This window comes from Alosa alosa, chromosome 19, assembly GCF_017589495.1.
Source record: "Alosa alosa isolate M-15738 ecotype Scorff River chromosome 19, AALO_Geno_1.1, whole genome shotgun sequence".
In the NCBI taxonomy this organism is placed as follows: domain Eukaryota; kingdom Metazoa; phylum Chordata; class Actinopteri; order Clupeiformes; family Clupeidae; genus Alosa; species Alosa alosa.
This window is the reverse complement of record NC_063207.1, coordinates 18,163,730-18,180,098: the sequence shown is the minus strand read 5'-3', so window position 1 is coordinate 18,180,098 and position 16,369 is coordinate 18,163,730. Positions and strand designations below refer to the sequence as shown.

Here is a 16,369-nt window from a genome sequence, read left to right as displayed (position 1 = left end):
ACCTAATCATAAAGACACTTTTCTCATCAACTTTTCTGTTCAATCAGCAGAATTGGCATTACGATCCACCCGACGTTTCCCTTGTCTACCCCGTTAAACTTCAGGCTCTCGTGTTTTGCTGAATGATATTTTACTTAGCAGATCACCCTAGATATCCAGAATTACAGTCTCTAGAATTGTAGTTCAGAATGTAAACTAGGTCACAGATGGTAAGCACAAATTGCATTAGCTTAAAACTATCTAGTCGAGTAGGCCTATAACCTAAAACTATAAAATGCCACAGCCCATACTGATTTTTCCTTTTAGAATATAGATATTAAGATAATAAATCATTATGCAAATACTTTTACTTTTAATACTTAAAGTACATTTAAAAGCAGGTACTTTTTACTTTTACTTAAGTAGGGTTGTCATTGTGGTACTTTTACTTTTACTAAAGTAAATATTTCTCTGTGTATTTGTACTTTTACTTAAGTACTGAGTTTCAGTACTTCCTCCATCACTGATTGTTTGAAGGTAAGTCAGAGGAGACTGCACTCATTTGTTTTGTGAATGAAAGGTATAACTAACCTCTTCAACAACCAAGCTTTTAGATGGCTCTTCGCAAGTAATGCTTTGTATTAACACAGTATAAGTAGTGTTAAATGTTGTGACCACCTCCCCCTCAGAGAAGACATTTCCTTTCTCTGTCTCATCAAAAGATCATCCTTCAGTGGCACACACAGGCGAGAGCGTTTATTTCCATATTTTACTTTCATTTTAATCTGTCAAAAAGTGTGGGGGATAGAATCGTGTTCCAGCAAAAGCGTGTACGTTATAACACCCACATCCCCCACGCTTGCTACGCGCCTGCACAGGGGCCCCTCTCACTTTCCAGTAAACTGCAGATTTGTGGTAAATGTGTTCGGAATGTAGTCCTACATGTGATCTAAAACTGTGGGCTGTTCCATAGTTTGAGTTTTCATGTAATTACCGAATGCAAGGGCATCTGAGGTAAAGAGGACAAGAATCTGTTCCAGGCAATGTAAGAGGGTAAAGATCTGGCACAACCTTGCCACAAGCATGCACGAATCACTGGGACAGAGGAGGCAGATGTTCAAATTACAAAGCCAAACTTATGAGGTAAGCCAAAATGAGACCAGAGCGGAAAAAAGAACAACTTAAAAAGAAAAAAATCCAAATGGTTTGGGACAACTGAAAGCAGTCGCCAACTCATTCACATTAGGTCATAACAAAGATGGAGATTCCAAATGATAATCCTCATGCTAGCTAATCAGCTGTCTATGATATATTAGTACCGAGGTAACACTTCATGTAGCCTCATCTCTGAGTTGTGCAGTGAAAATGGAGAAAATGACACGCTGCTACTAACTAGCATATACTACTGCCAATTTCCTGAATGATATTACCTGAAGTTAATGAACTGATATGACCTGCTACCTCCTCTCAGCCTGGCAGGACACACTGTTCCTGTTTCTGTCCCTACAATTGTTACCCTATCTTACCAGTAGGTGTCACTAAAGAGGGAGAGAGCTTTTCCTCCTCTGCGTCACACTGGATCTATCTTTAGAAAAAGCGTACAGATTGCCCATCTAGCTAAATTATATAAATAATAGTAGTAGAATAGCATTATAGAATATAAACTTGAACAAATACATGTCAATAACTGTTCGGTTTTGTGGACTGAAGGAGTTGCTGTTAATTGCATAACACACTTATGATAGTGGCTGGTGATTTAAAAGGCTTAAAAAACTACAACAAAGAATGATAGAAAGTCCATCAGAAAATGTGATACACTGGTTTAATAAATGCAGATACCTCAATGTGTAGACACCCTCAAATGAAATAACCTCAAAAAAATGTTCAACGCACCATGGATACAAAGCCATAGTTACAGGTAACAGTTAAACATGAAATGCTACACCAGACAGTACAGGGACACACAGGAAAAAAGGCCTCTAAATAATGATTTTAGTAAGATACTATTCAAAGAGAAATCATGAGAAATAGAGCTAAATGATGGTTAGTCCTGTGTATCAATTTTGAATGGGATAAATAAATCCATTACAAATCCAGTCACTTCACAGTATGTCACATTCTACCTGAGATTATACACTTACGGTCAAAATTATGGATTACTTCAGCACATACAAAAGTTTGTAGTACCCAGCCATCTGATAATGATCTCACAAATGTTGCCGATGATCTTACATCATGCACTGGCCACATGACTAAAACCTTTTGGATGCAACAAAGCATATCATAAGTCCTGGCCTTTAGTAGAGAATAATGTCACTCAAGTTGGATGGATGTTTGACAATTATTTACAAATACCAAATATGGAACATCTTCAGATGATCATTTCACATGTAGGAAAGCAAAAGCCCAGTGCTCCAGTAGCCAACCACACGTATATTCTGTAATCAAGTATAATCCTAATATCATGTACACCACAAAACAGTTCTGAGTAGACATTCGTTTCTTGAGGTACGTATACTTCCCCGCTTTTGTGTGATGTCGTGTTTGCATATGTGTGTGTGAGAAAGCGTGTTTGCCTGTGTATGTGAATGGGTGAATGTTTAAGTGTATGTTTTCTATGCAGCTTAAAGCGAAGGGTCATTGACTGTTTAAATAGCCGAGTCTCCTGCAAAGTATTTCAAAGATCTCAGCGACACACAGCACAACGGTGATGATGGTGAAAATGTACATAGCACTGAGGAAGATGGTCTTCTCAAAGTGCTCAGGCACCATACACTTGGTGAAGTTGTATGCTTTCTCCAGTGCGCTTGCATCACACATGTACAATGGGTGCACTTGGAAGCCAAACAGGTGGCTTTGGAGCCAGAAGGCCACCACTTCAAGAATGATCCGCAGGAGCACAGAGATGATGTAGAAGACAGTGTAGATGGGCCGCTCTAAGATGTCCTCTTGGTCAATGTTCTTGCAAGCAGCGTAGAGGTGGAAAACAGCCCCAGGTACGAGAACGGTCACCAGTTGTAAGGCCCAAAAAACCTTATGAGGAAGGGCAAGAATCTTGTAAGTAATTCTTACATTCATCACTATCATGTCTAAAGTGGAGAAACAGTACTCCAGTGATACAAGGCTAAAAAATGTTATGAGATCTTCACATTTTTTAAATGTCATTTAATGACATTCGAAATGCATTTCAATTGAGTATATGTTTGTATTTCTTTTTCTGAACACCACATAAAAACTTCAAACACTACAATAACAAAAAGTAAGGATGGATTTCCTGTACCTGTGGAGTTATCGGTCGAAACTGGTTATAACAGAAGAGGTTGAGTTCCCTGCTGTCTGGGTCACAGCTGAAGTGAAGGGCCTCATTTCCATAAACTGCAAATCCCAGAACCCCCAAGAAGAACATGCGCACAGAGCCAAAGAACAAAGTGTGGAACTGGCCAATCACAGTGGGAGGCCGCAGCTGGATCACAAAAACAGGACAGATAGATAGATACATGAATAGATAGATAGATAGATAGATACACAGACAGAGAGACAAACAGATAGACAGACAGATGGACGGACAGACAGTAAGAACACATAGAGAGGCAGATATAAAGAGCAGATTAACATTCAAGGAAATTGGCATATCATTTATCTTGAACAAAAACAGCCCTTTTTCTTAACTTTAAAAAAACACAACCCCATTGTTTATCATTTATGCTATGAAAAACAAACAGTAACCGCAATCCAAATAGGTAAAACTGAGAATCGATACTTTCACACAATCTTGTTGTGACGCAGACTAGCCCTCTTTTTTCCCTAGTCTTTACTGATAAACAAAACACAACATTCCCAAATACAGTCCACTGGATACTCACACATCCTTCATAGAAATTCTTGATGTAGTTTAAAGACATTGTTTAGTCCCTTTTCTATAAGTTCTGATAATCTCTGGTGCTTGGCCCTCATTGCCGAACTGCTGGCATCTGTCAAAACTTTAGCTGTAACTCTCTGTTGCTCCGAATGACCTTTGCAGCAGTGCAAAGCCCCTGTGAATGCATGTTGCCTTTTCATTCCCCTAGACTTGCACCAGTGTACTCACGAGGTACCCACACCCAACAAAAAGGGCAACACAAAAGCGGTGGACATGTGCTCCCTTCATAATCCCCCCTGACCTCCGTCAGCAAAAAAAAAAACACCGCCCTCGCACTACACAGCAAAACAGGTGAGGGGGAGACCACTTCTGGTTAAAGCTTTCTGAAACAAATATATGTTTTGCCTTAAAAACAGTATGGAAAACCAGAACATGTGAAACATACTGATGAACAATGAATAAATATTTGAATGTAAAGCATATTGGAAAAAAAACACAATTAATTTTAGATTTATTAAAGGTCCCATTGGTGTAAAGAGTCAGAACATCTGCAAATGCATTCCAACGCATTCTACAAAAACCCCCTCTGTAAGCCTGGAAAACAAAGTTGAAGTAAACCCAAGCCAAACACATCAGTATTACTCAGACAGAATGCATATGACTCTTCCCCCCAGTACGTCAATGGTGAAAGTATCCCCACTAGGCAGGTAGAGGAAGCCCCTAAAGAAAAGAAAAAGTCACTGCACCAAGCGGAGTCCAGGTGGTGAGTTGTTGGTCCTCCCCATCTGGTTGGAGTGCAGGGTCTTCCTTCACACCAACCCTGATCCATCAGAGAGCGAGCTGGAAGCAGGCTCCATCCAGGGTGCGCCGTTTCCCCTCTCCTCCGCCCCCTCCCTTCAAGGCAAGCGCAGCACGAGCTCCACAGACAAAGCAGGTCAGATCGACATGATCGGAGGTCTGACGCTGAAAACGGCTGTGGGTGGCGGAGGGCTACTGAGCGGAGGGTCTGAATAGCAGCTGGGCCGTCTGTATACCGTGTGGACAGAGAGCAGAGCCACTGGCCTGTTACAATGCCCTCTCTGCAACAGAAGAGCAGCGAGTCAACATAAAAGCTCCAGGCTTTTCAGCTGGATGACCTGTGTGTGCTCAGTAGCCAAGGGAAAAGAGGAGAACTGCTTTAAATAGAGAGATGGATTCAACAAACCAACACCTCACAAGCCCCTCGGCATTGTAGGCTCTTGATTTTAATGGCCATGTTTGGTTTACCACACTTGTACAGTATGATTCGGATTCCCAGGATGGCAGAGAAAATAGAATGCTTACTTAGTACATTTTGTTATCAAATATCAAAATAGTGAAGTAAGTCCCCATTTTGTTTTACATTAGTCACTTGGAATAGTTTGTGTAGTGTCTTTACAATTGCTATAAACAACTATAAATATAAACTATAAACAACAATATGATAGACCCACAATGCATCACTGAATGGTAAAGGAGGAGCAGATTTTTTGCAACCATAAAAGAATTGTTGGCCAGCACAGTCAATGGAATTCAAATTAATTCCACTATGGAACATAAAGTATTGAACATAAAAATAACAGATATAAGATAAGACAGACAGACATCAATCATCATGCTACACAATGTCCTTATGAGATGTCTCAGCATCAAAGAGTTGCCATGAAAATAGGAAATATTGGTGAAATAACACTGCTGGCTGGATATAGGCCTATTGGCCTACAACAAAACATATTTTACAATCTACATTCCCTGAGAGGTTTGTCATTTAGGCTATCAATATAAACAGAGGGAAAGATAAAGGAGCCACATGAGAGATTCATAGACATGGTTACATGGTTACATGGTGTGGTTAAAATAAAATATTTGAATTTGAGTTTGAAAAGGCATGAAAAGGCCCCTATGTAAAACCCACTGAATAAACTGTCCTGACACCTTACCGGTTCTGAGGTGCCACTATATCAACAAAACAAGACCATGACACCAAAAGAACCTTTGTTATTTAGTGGCACAAACACTTCTGTAGTGTATGTGACAAGACACAACGTATGTTAATCTTGCAGGGCTAAACTAGAGAATGACTTGATGATGAGGGTTTGGGCATGATGGGAACCGACTGGCCACCCTGGTGCCCCCGTAAGCCATCTGTGGGCCCTTCGTCTTCATAAATGTCAATCAAAGGGGGGTGGGCGGGACTTCAGTCTGTGGTCACTCTTTACTAAACATTTGCACAATATAAAAAAATTGTCAGGCTACCGTTTCAGTCTTTGGTCTACACTAACGTTAGTGTTAAGAGAAAGTAAACAACATATATCCAATGTATGGTGTTTCCATCAGCAAGAGATACTTTTTCCATTACTGGGTAATCTCTCTGACACTCCTTTTATCTTTCGGAGGTTAGTTCTAGTTGCAGCACATGGGTTTATTTTGAGGACTGACTATCGCAGCTGCTGTGTGGGTCTGAGAGTGTGAGTGTGTGTGTGTCCGTGTGTGTGTGTGTGCGTGCTTCCTGGCAGCCCCCTCTAACTCCTTTCCACTCCTCTTCTCCTCACTGCCGGTGCTGGTAAGTAGCACTTCAATATTCCCATTAGTCTTTGATGCCTTGCTGCAATGTACACTGAATAGATCTCATGCATGTTGACTGTTTATATGTGACTGTTTACTTAGTGTACCTGTGTTGTTGTATTACCTCTAAAGTTTAGGCGGAGTGGTATCCAGAGTGAATGTCACATGTTGTCTCTGGGTTAAGTGTGTAAAGATACTCCATATTAGGGGAGAGCATTCTCTTATTTCCCTAGACATTCAGGAAAAGTTAATGACATCAGCAGAGTATGTTGACATAATCATTTGAAATAGACAAGGCTGTTCTGTTCATGTACTTAAGCCTGTTGAAACTTGTTGCCCCATGTCCATGTCCTTGATCTAGTGCTGCTGCAGTAAGATACTAGTTGAATGTTGAGTGCTATTTACGTATCTGTTGACTGTTGTCATCCACTAATATTACAAGAAAATGACTGCTGATAATAATTCGTTGTGTGTAGTGTTTCATGAATAAAATAGGCCCTGATGGAAAAATGGAAAAAAATCTCTGGTAACAAATAGATAACTTGACCATATTAAGGAGGTCCCAGAATAGACAGCTGGCCCCAGAACAGGTGCCATGTGCCATGCTTGTGAGAGCAGTAAGATGGCTGAACAGACTGGCTAAATTTAACCAGATAAACACTGTCAAGTCATATGGCTGCATAGTGAGGAGGAGCCACATGGAGTAAACAGTAAACAAGCTCAAGAGCTCAAGATGACTTTTTCCGATTTGAATAGAGAATGTTCTGCCAAAAATCACAAAAAAAAGATTTTATGCTAACTCCAATCTGTTTATAGCAATCCCAGAACAAATGCAGCCTAATGCAGTTGACTAAATAGCTCAAGCAAATTCGTGAGTTGACTGGATGTCAACTTAAAAGTAAACAGCAGAATGTTGCAGTAGCATAATGACACATGTTGTCTATCTCACTCATACACTCATACAGGACCCACCTCCCCATCTCCTCTCATTGACCTGACCTCACAATGGAGACATGCCGCAATCCTGCAAAGGGGCCCCTGGAAGAGACGTCGGTGGACCTGACTGATGAGCTGGGCTTGCAGTTGGAGGACATCATCAGCACCTACCAGGTGGTGGAGAAGCCAACAGATGCCGAGGAGGACGCAGGCACCGGGAAGGCTGTGGACTCCCCCCCACAGAAGGGTGGGAGCGCCAAGGATCAGAAGCTGGAGAAGAAGCTGCTCAAAAACCTCGGTAAGACATTCACAAACAATTGTCAGAAATCAATACAGAGCATGTCAGTATTATGGCTTTCACTGTATGTCTCTAAAAGTCATGCAACATCTGAGCCCCCTTAAACTGCTCAAAAGACTGTTCATCTCAGTTTGCTATTAACATGGACAACTCTCCACGCAACACAGATGGGGCAATCTATAGAGGAACACTGTCCAACCACATCTTCAACATCTCTGTTTATTTGTTATTTCCAAAGAATCCTTTGTTTTGGCTTACACAAGCCCCACAGCCTCAATAATATTGCCCTAAGCATTGCATAGTATGTACTGGGCCATGCTCTAATGTAAGAGTGTAATATGCATGACATCTGGTTTAACGCACACTCATATGGACAAACACACACACACACACACACAGCGGTCACCTGGGAGCCCATAAGAACTAGTGTAAATCAGGGTTGTCATATGTAAGATGTGACCATGTTCTCCACGCTCTCCTGTTCCAGGTAAGGATGCCATGCTGCTGATGCAGAGTCTCAACAAGCTGGGCACGCCTGATCAGAAGCTGGACGCTCTCATCAAGAAACATGCTGAGCTGGTGAGGCCTTTAATGTTGATGAGTATACTCAATTCCCCCCTGATATTCCTGATATTCTGGTGAAGAAACCTGTATACTGTATATATATCTTTGTTTAGTCAGCATATACTGTACTGCTAAAGGGATAGTGCCTCTGTGCATCTATATGTTTTGGGTGAAGCATCATATTGCAACATCATAATGTGTCATCATGAATTTGAAAACATGTCATTAATCATTAATCATTGACAAATATTCAAAGACAAGGACAGTGTACTAGTAATATTAGCACCGCATGTTCTTGTGTACTTGTCTATGTTCTCCTAAGCTAAATCCCAACCTCACAACAACATTGCCACCTCAACAACCTCTTGCCTCTTCCATGTGTGACCCGTGTGCAGCTGGAGGAGCACCGCGGCGACCAGAAACAGCTGAAGGTGCTGCAGAAGAAGCTGATGCAGGTGATGAAGGAGAAGGACCAGCTCCAGAGCGAGCACAGCCGGGCCGTCCTCGCCCGCAGCAAGCTGGAGTCGCTCTGCCGCGAGCTGCAGAGACACAACAAGACCCTCAAGGTAGAGGCAAACACCACAGCTAGTGATCACGTGCCATCCATGAAACATAAGGACAATATTGTTTTCCAAGCCTTGGTTTCCTAAGTGTAGCAGTTGATAACTAGGGAACACACCACAGAGAGTGGTTCCATATGTCACCAATCAATCATAAGGACTACTTTACAAGGCCTATGTCCTATGTTTCTTACGTTGTAACAGTTGATGACCAAAAAACTTCCACACTCCCAACATTTTATTGGGAGTGTGTAAAACAAGCATAAAAAACAATAAAAAATATTACTTTAACAGCTTTCACTGTTCATTGTGAAGTGGTGTTTAGTAACAGTGGAAAGAGTCTGTTCACTGAGATTGTGTGTTTTTCCCTGCCCTTTACCTTTCGGTTGTCACCCACTCGCAGGAGGAAACATTGCAAAGGTGCAGAGAGGATGACATGAAACGGAAAGATATCACCAGTCACTTCCAGAGCACCCTCTCCGACATCCAGGCCCAGATCGAGGAGCACAGCACACGCAACACCAAACTGTGCAAAGAGAACAGTGACCTGGCAGAGAAACTGAAGGGCCTCATTGCACAGTACGACCAGAGGGAGGCGGTAGGGAGCCATCCAAATGGACACAACAGCAAAACAAGCATACTCTTGCATATTTGTACAGTTATATAGCATACTTTTAGGAACAGAAGCACATATACTAGATGGATGACTGGAGGCAAATAATCTAATATAACTGTACTAATTATTAATATAATGGTCATAGGTCGTACAAGTAAGATTAAAAGACACCGTTATTTCAGTGTATATTAGTATATCTTTAAATAAATTGCTGATAATGTATTTCCTCTGCAGAACCTTGAGAAGGTGTTCAAACACAGAGACCTGCAGCAGAAGCTTCTGGAGACTAAACTTTCCCAGGCCAACTTGCTGTTGAAGGAGGCTGAGGAGAAGCATAAAATAGAGAAAGAACTTGTGAGTAGGACAATGAGTGTGAAATGAGTGATTTGGCTTCAATTCCAAATCAAGTCAGATACCAAATACTGTAATATTGAAATCTGGAATTTCACATGGTTATGCATGTGTGATGTGCAAGTTTAAACATCAAATGGAAATATCACATTAGAGTGTGGTATGCATAATGCAATGGATCAGTACTTTATTCTGAAGAAATCTCATGTGAACATTTTGAATGCAGTAATTAAATAAATACCAATGACTAATGAAGCATTGTTTTTTGTCTGCTGTCAATAGCTCCTGAAGCAGACTGCAGAGGCAAGACTGACAGTGAAACTTCTGAGAGAAGCTGAAAATGACATGAAAGCACAAGTACGCTGCTGATAAACAGATTTGCTTAATTTGATCTATCCAATTTTTTTTATTGACTTTAGCCTGTCTGACTGATGCCCTTTTGCTTTTTGAAGCTTGCTGTGTACTCTGAGAAGTTTGATGAGTTCCAGGGCACTGTGTCCAAAAGCAGTGGTGTGTATGCTAGCTTCAAGCAGGACATGGATAAGGCAAGTCTCGTTTAATAACTGCTGCACATTAACTCATCTGTATGACCACTAAAAATGGTAAAAATGGTAAATAGACTCGGTACTCTTCCGAGCACTCAAAGCACTTTACAGTTTCTTACCTCACATTTACCCATTCACACACACACACACACACTCGATGGCAGAGGCTGCCATGCAAGGTCCCAACCTGCATACTAAGCTCTATCTCTAATAAAGCAATGGGATAAACAGTTCTTTCAGTTGACCTAAGTAAATGAAAGATAATAATTGTGTTGTCTCTTTGTAGATGTCTAAGAAGATGAGGAAGCTGGAGAAAGAGGCAAATGGATGGAAGTCTCGCTTTGATGGCTGCAACAAGGCCCTGGTGGACATGGTCTCAGAAGTAGGTTAATCTACTTTAATTAAAGCAACACTAAATAACTTTCCCTCTGTTGCACGCACGCTATTTGTTTATCCAGCACCGGCTTTGCAAATAATGATGTCCACAGATAAGGTAGAATATTTTGCATGACTTATAAAAGTATGATGTATTGCGACATCAGATGCAAGTCAAATTTGTAGTTCCTTATGTCTCATTCCTTCGAACTACTGAAACGATTTTGGAAACATTATTTTAAGGTATAAAAAACTCTTTGGTGTTGCTTTAAATGTAATTTACAGTTGGAAATGTTGAAAAGTCACCAAATTTGAATGTGTGATTGTTTCATCTCTGCTGATTTTTCAGTTTATTTTGTAAAGCACTACTGGGTTCGATGACTTGGCTGTATATTTAACTATCTATTCTGAGACTGAAACAACCCATGTTCACATTCAAAGAGGATCAAAAACATAGAACTTTTAGAAAGATGGGGGATGTTACCTTCAAAAGGTTTTCTCTGGCAGTTAAGATCCACACCAGGGAAAAAGGAGAAATGCTCACTGAGTTTTCAATTCTAACACTTATTTTTTCTTTGATATGTATCTCAGAAAGTGGTTCGGGACAAAGAAATTGAGCTCATGACAACAAAGAACCAGAAGCTTGAGCAGCTCTGCCGGGCTCTGCAGGAGGAGAGGAAGAGCCTGCACCAGAAGCTCCAGGGGGCAGACAAGGCCGGAGCCCCCATGGAACAAACACCTGCAGTGGCTACAGCAGAGACACCCGCAGCTGCTCAGGCAGAGACACCTGCAGCTCTTACAGAGGAAAAGCCTGCTACCTCCGGGGAGAAGAAGAAGCCTGCAGAGACATCAGAGGAGAAGCCCAAGGAGATGGAGACGCTGGCTCCACCAGCACCTGTTACAACACCAACTGAGCCACCGAAAGCTGCCGCCGCCACCCCGGTATCCCCACTGACCAAAGAGCTGTCCAGTCTGAAGGCCCAGCAGGCGCGGCTCAAGGAGATTGCCGCCAACTTCACCATCTCTCACATCATACCTCAAGACGTTCTGTTGGCGGCCGGGCAGAGTGACTCTGAGGACGAGGGCGAGCACAAGGAGGCCACAGTGGCCCCACAAGAGCCTGCAGGTGCCAACGTGGTTGCTAGCCCTGAGCAGACACAGAATCAGAGCCCAGAGCTGGAGAAGGAACCTGAGTCCTTACCGGCCCCTGTAGAGGAGCAGCAGAGTGTGGAATCAGTGCAGGTCAATGGCTGCCAAGCAGAGACCCTGGTATCCGAGCAGCAGGAAAAGAGGGATAAGGAGATGGAGAGTGTTGACTAAATATCCTCTAAATGGCTTTCATTTTTATTAAAAAATAATAACAATTTTACATTGACACTGCCTTTCTTTGTAACAATAAAGCCAGCAATAAAGCTCAACTGGATAATTATGGTTGGAGATATGCATCCTGTGTCTGTTTATGGACATGAAAATGATTAGACTGATTAGAATAGAACAAAGTACCATAAAACATGAAGGGGGAAACAATCGATTATCGTACGCCTATATAGCCTACCGGCTTGAGGTCGCGTGACACAGGGTTGGGATTGCTTAACTAACACATCTCACTTACTATAAATATCTTTGCTGAGACTTTGATACCAACGGTCGGCAAAATGGCTGAGACGACGGCTGACTCTCCTGAAACGCTTGTAAACACATTGACAAAGTTTATTTTAACCGGGAGAAGTTTACTACAAATTGCACAAGGAGAAGTCGTAACTGGTAGGCTCTGGAATAATGCGAACTGCGTTCTTGCTTTTCGAACATCACTATGTAGTTCGCTAATTGTCTGAAATTTACTTATCTAGTAGGCTAGCCTAACACTGTTATTATCGTGAATAATGTGAATAACTAACTACCTTGGAGGACTTAAAATTGGCCTGTGGACAGAGGCTTACCAAAATAGCTCCTTGCAGTTTGGCCGAAGGCTAACCATACTGTCTTTTCCTAACTGAGAAAAATGTCTTACTTATTTATTTAGGATCCTTGCAAGATTTCATTAGGAACAAAATCAGTATTGAGAGACCAAAATCACTTCTGGGGTTGATCGCAGCAGGAGCTGAATTATACAAAGGGTAATAAAATATTAATTACAATTAGGGCAAATTAAATTAGTTTCATCATCAGACCTCTGCTCTGAAATCTCTTTCAAATGCCCTGCAGTTTATCTGTGAAGAAGAAAAAGGAAGCGGAGGACCTTTGGGGCAGCAAGTTCCGGTATGATATAGTTCAAGTTATTTCAAAAAGGCTTCCGCACTACTTGAAGAGTGATAAAAATAGCCTACAGAGTTAGGCAAGCCCTTTTTTAAACAAAAATGATAGGATGAGATTGAACACTGGCCATGTGTGACCTGCTCTAATCTTTAGATAAGATAACAATGTGATAAGGATGTAGATGTGATGCCCTCTGTTTGGCGGTCAAATTTCATAAGACATTTTTATCACCTCTTTTAGCCATGCAGAAGTAAGAGAGGTAGTAGAGGACCTTTTACAGCTCGGTGTACGTTGACAGTCTTTCTTCTTTCTCCTCTAAACCATATTCATTTCCAGGTCATTCAGACACATAATTTAACCATTTCCCCAATGGTCTTCTGCAGGCCGACTGGGATGCATTCCTGGAGGGGCTGGACAATGAGCTTCAACCAAGGAATGATGCTCTAAGCCAGACAGTGGCAGTGACCTCTCTGCCACCTGAGACTGTGTTCACGGATGGCCGAACTGGGACGTGAGTTGGTACATGCAGAACTCAGTCACCTATACTCATGCAAAGCGTCTTGTTATTCTTCTGGGGTGATATAATGGATAATTTGTTAACCTGGAATACTTACAAAAGAGGTCATTGTCAATGATTGCATCTTTGCACGTTTTCATGGGTGCTTCTCTCTTTGTATGCATTATATTTGTATGCAGTGATGTGAGTTTAAGGAAATACTTGGGGAAAGGCAGTAAAACCCTGCTGGTTTTAATTCGGCAGTTCTCCTGCCTACTTTGCCGCCTCCATTTCAAGGAGCTACAGGCCCGTCAGGTATGACTTCCCCCGGTCATCTCCACTGAGCTATCTGTCTGTCTGTGGAGGTTAGAGTCTGGCAGTACAGGCAGTTGGAATAACAATACCTTGTGCCACATATGTGTACTGGACACTTTCAGAAAGAGAGTGGAAAAGTTTGTGTCAAGAACAGGCAATTTTTAACTCAGTTCTCTTTGCCTTGCAATGCTATGTACAGACGCTTTGGGTTTCATTCATGTTGAAAGTATACCATCTTAATATATGTTTTCCTGTTAAGATGTAGAAGTCCCTTCTAGAGATATTGCAGAATGTAGTTGAGGAAGCAATATTAAAATCAGTGTTCTCAAATGTGGTATGTTTTTTAAAGGAAAATAGAATGACACATGCGTACATTCTGGTATACATTCTGGTTCGCTGAGAAAAAAACTTTTAAAGCCGATTTACAGCACACATGTCCCGTGTTTACTGCTCATAGGAGGACCTAGATCAGAGATCCATCCGAGTGGTGGTAGTTTCATTTGGCTGCCAGGAGGGGGCACTAGATTGGCTGAAGGAAACAGGTTGCCCTTATGACATGTTGCTGGACCCACAGAGGAATGTAAGCCAAACTGTCACCTATGCATCTTATCATCCTTGTTGTAAATAAAAACATCTGTATACTCTTGAATAGACTCATCAGTTAGTTAAACTAAATTATGTTATGATTTTATAATGTAAAGGCGACTGTTTTATCAGGTGTACACTGCATTTGGCTTTGGAGTGTCTCTCTTGCAAGTCTTGCGTTTTAACAACATGCTTCAGTACTCTGAGTTTATCCTCAGCAACCTTGAGTTCCCACGGCCGTTGCCAACTATTCAGGATGATATGTTCCAGGTGGGTCTCCCTCACTAAATCAAGGGTTAAGACAGGTGTTTAGTTGATCCTATTTACAGCTGTAGTGTAAACACATGTTGAAAATTCATGATGAAAAATTACATATAAATATTGGGTGTTCTCTTATGTTGTGGTTTTATGTGGTTTTAATACTGCATTAAGGGCCAGATGCCCTCTAATTTTGCTAGATATTTGTTTGCCTTGTTGACTGCAATCGTTTAGTGCAGTCATCATGATTTGAAGGTGTTTACATTAGAGTGATGCACTTTCTTTCAGCTGGGTGGCGATGTTCTCCTGGATGACTGTGGTAGAGTTCTCTTTTCACACAGCTGCACCAGCCCCTTGGACAGGCCAGGAGTGGACGACATCCTATCTGCCATCAGTTAACCACTGTAAATAAACAAGGAAGCATGTCACAATGTAAACCCAATGTAAAATTGAAAATGCCATAAACATGGCAAATAAAGGATGACAATGATGCATCCCACTGTCCTTTGACTGTAGGCATAACACTACTGCTCATCAAAGTAAGGTAATCACTGCTCATGTGTTGGATTTGTGTCACTATTTTAAATACACAATATTATCCCTTGTTTTATTATTATCAGCACTGAATCTCTTTGCAAGATAGTGTTGAAGGTAAATGTGGGGGATTCAGTCATTAAGGTGTTAGGGCCATATAAAGTGATCTGTTTGAGCAATGCCCCAAGCTGTGTCGGCTCCTCCAAGAATTGGGTTAGACAACAAAATAATTTGTTTCAATGAGATTATCCATTAGTGGACTCATATTCATGGGTTGCTTAATCAAAACAAAAGAAAAGGTTTACCTCAGAAGAAAGCCAGAGCCCGGGGGTCTATCATCTTTGTACGCTGTAAGTTTTGTCTGTGTTCTATAAAAGTTCTGAATCTGCAGTATATGTTTGCAACAGTAAAGCCATGCACAGCAGGCTACCTGAGTGTCACATTCCTACTTGGTATGTGGTCTCTGTTTGGACAGGAGTTTTGATCATGGACACACATTCATGGAGCTATTGACAGGAAGGAAGCACCCAAGGGGTCAAGGGCCAAGACTGCAGAAGAAAGCCTCAGAATATGACAGAAACAGGAAAATAATTCTGATTCAACAATCAACTCAAACTCTTGTCAAATAGGCCTATACTGTATACCTATATACCTGTAAAGTATCACCGACACTTGCAATATAAATACATTTGTCTATGTAATGTAACCAGGCAACTTTTGTTGCCAAATCTTACCCTGTTGCCTAAATAGCCTACCCCCATTCCCTTACAACAAATGATGGGTGTTGCTCACACCTCCATTTGGTTCTTTAGTCCAGAACCTCCTTCTTGTTGAATAGTACAGAATAGCTGCCGGCTGAAAATGCCTCATTTAATGTAGTAGCCTATATATGTGTGTGTGTGTGTAGGTAGGGGAGAGGTACATTAGAATACATTAATCAAATACATGAGAGGGGCCTCCTGATAGAGTGAAAGGGTTCACTTGAAATATTGAAATACACTTCACCAGGGTTTATTAAGGGAGGCCTACAGGTAGGTACTTATTTACATTTTAGGAGAAGAATGGCACATTGCTTAGATCCAGAGGAGATGTAACAACACACACAAGCTTTACGCCTATAAACACTAGGCAGCACTGTCCTTGACCCTTGTAATATGAGGTTGCATAAATTGCTTCCTTAGGGTAAAGTGAATGATCCTCCTGGGTTACAAAAAGGTACTTATATAGCATATAAGTGACCCAACATGGTTTTTGACGTT

General features: G+C 41.4%; 3 protein-coding genes across 3 annotated transcripts; 2 read left to right on the top strand and 1 right to left on the bottom strand.

Moving 5' to 3' along the window:
- Nucleotides 1–1,787: 1,787 nt before the first annotated feature.
- LOC125284273 (gap junction epsilon-1 protein) lies at nt 1,788–4,907 on the bottom strand. The gene is made up of 3 exons (XM_048228157.1): nt 4,585–4,907; nt 3,260–3,442; nt 1,788–3,012 (listed from the first exon to the last, which is right to left on the bottom strand). The coding sequence occupies exons 1-3, from the start codon at nt 4,621–4,623 to the stop codon at nt 2,617–2,619; spliced, it is 618 nt and encodes a 205-aa protein (XP_048084114.1). The 5' UTR covers nt 4,624–4,907; the 3' UTR covers nt 1,788–2,616.
- A 1,255-nt stretch (nt 4,908–6,162) lies between these two features.
- Nucleotides 6,163–12,103, top strand: txlnbb (taxilin beta b). Its single transcript, XM_048227580.1, has 10 exons — nt 6,163–6,419; nt 7,387–7,655; nt 8,143–8,234; nt 8,615–8,785; nt 9,183–9,377; nt 9,630–9,749; nt 10,029–10,103; nt 10,199–10,291; nt 10,578–10,673; nt 11,258–12,103. Exons 2-10 carry the CDS (start codon nt 7,427–7,429, stop codon nt 11,984–11,986), a joined length of 1,800 nt encoding a protein of 599 aa, XP_048083537.1. The 5' UTR covers nt 6,163–6,419; nt 7,387–7,426; the 3' UTR covers nt 11,987–12,103.
- Nucleotides 12,104–12,280: 177 nt separating this feature from the next.
- LOC125283971 lies at nt 12,281–15,070 on the top strand. The gene is made up of 9 exons (XM_048227582.1): nt 12,281–12,430; nt 12,690–12,783; nt 12,872–12,925; nt 13,163–13,208; nt 13,306–13,433; nt 13,619–13,733; nt 14,191–14,313; nt 14,451–14,588; nt 14,865–15,070. Exons 1-9 carry the CDS (start codon nt 12,322–12,324, stop codon nt 14,973–14,975), a joined length of 918 nt encoding a protein of 305 aa, XP_048083539.1. The 5' UTR covers nt 12,281–12,321; the 3' UTR covers nt 14,976–15,070.
- The last annotated feature ends 1,299 nt before the right edge of the window (nt 15,071–16,369 follow it).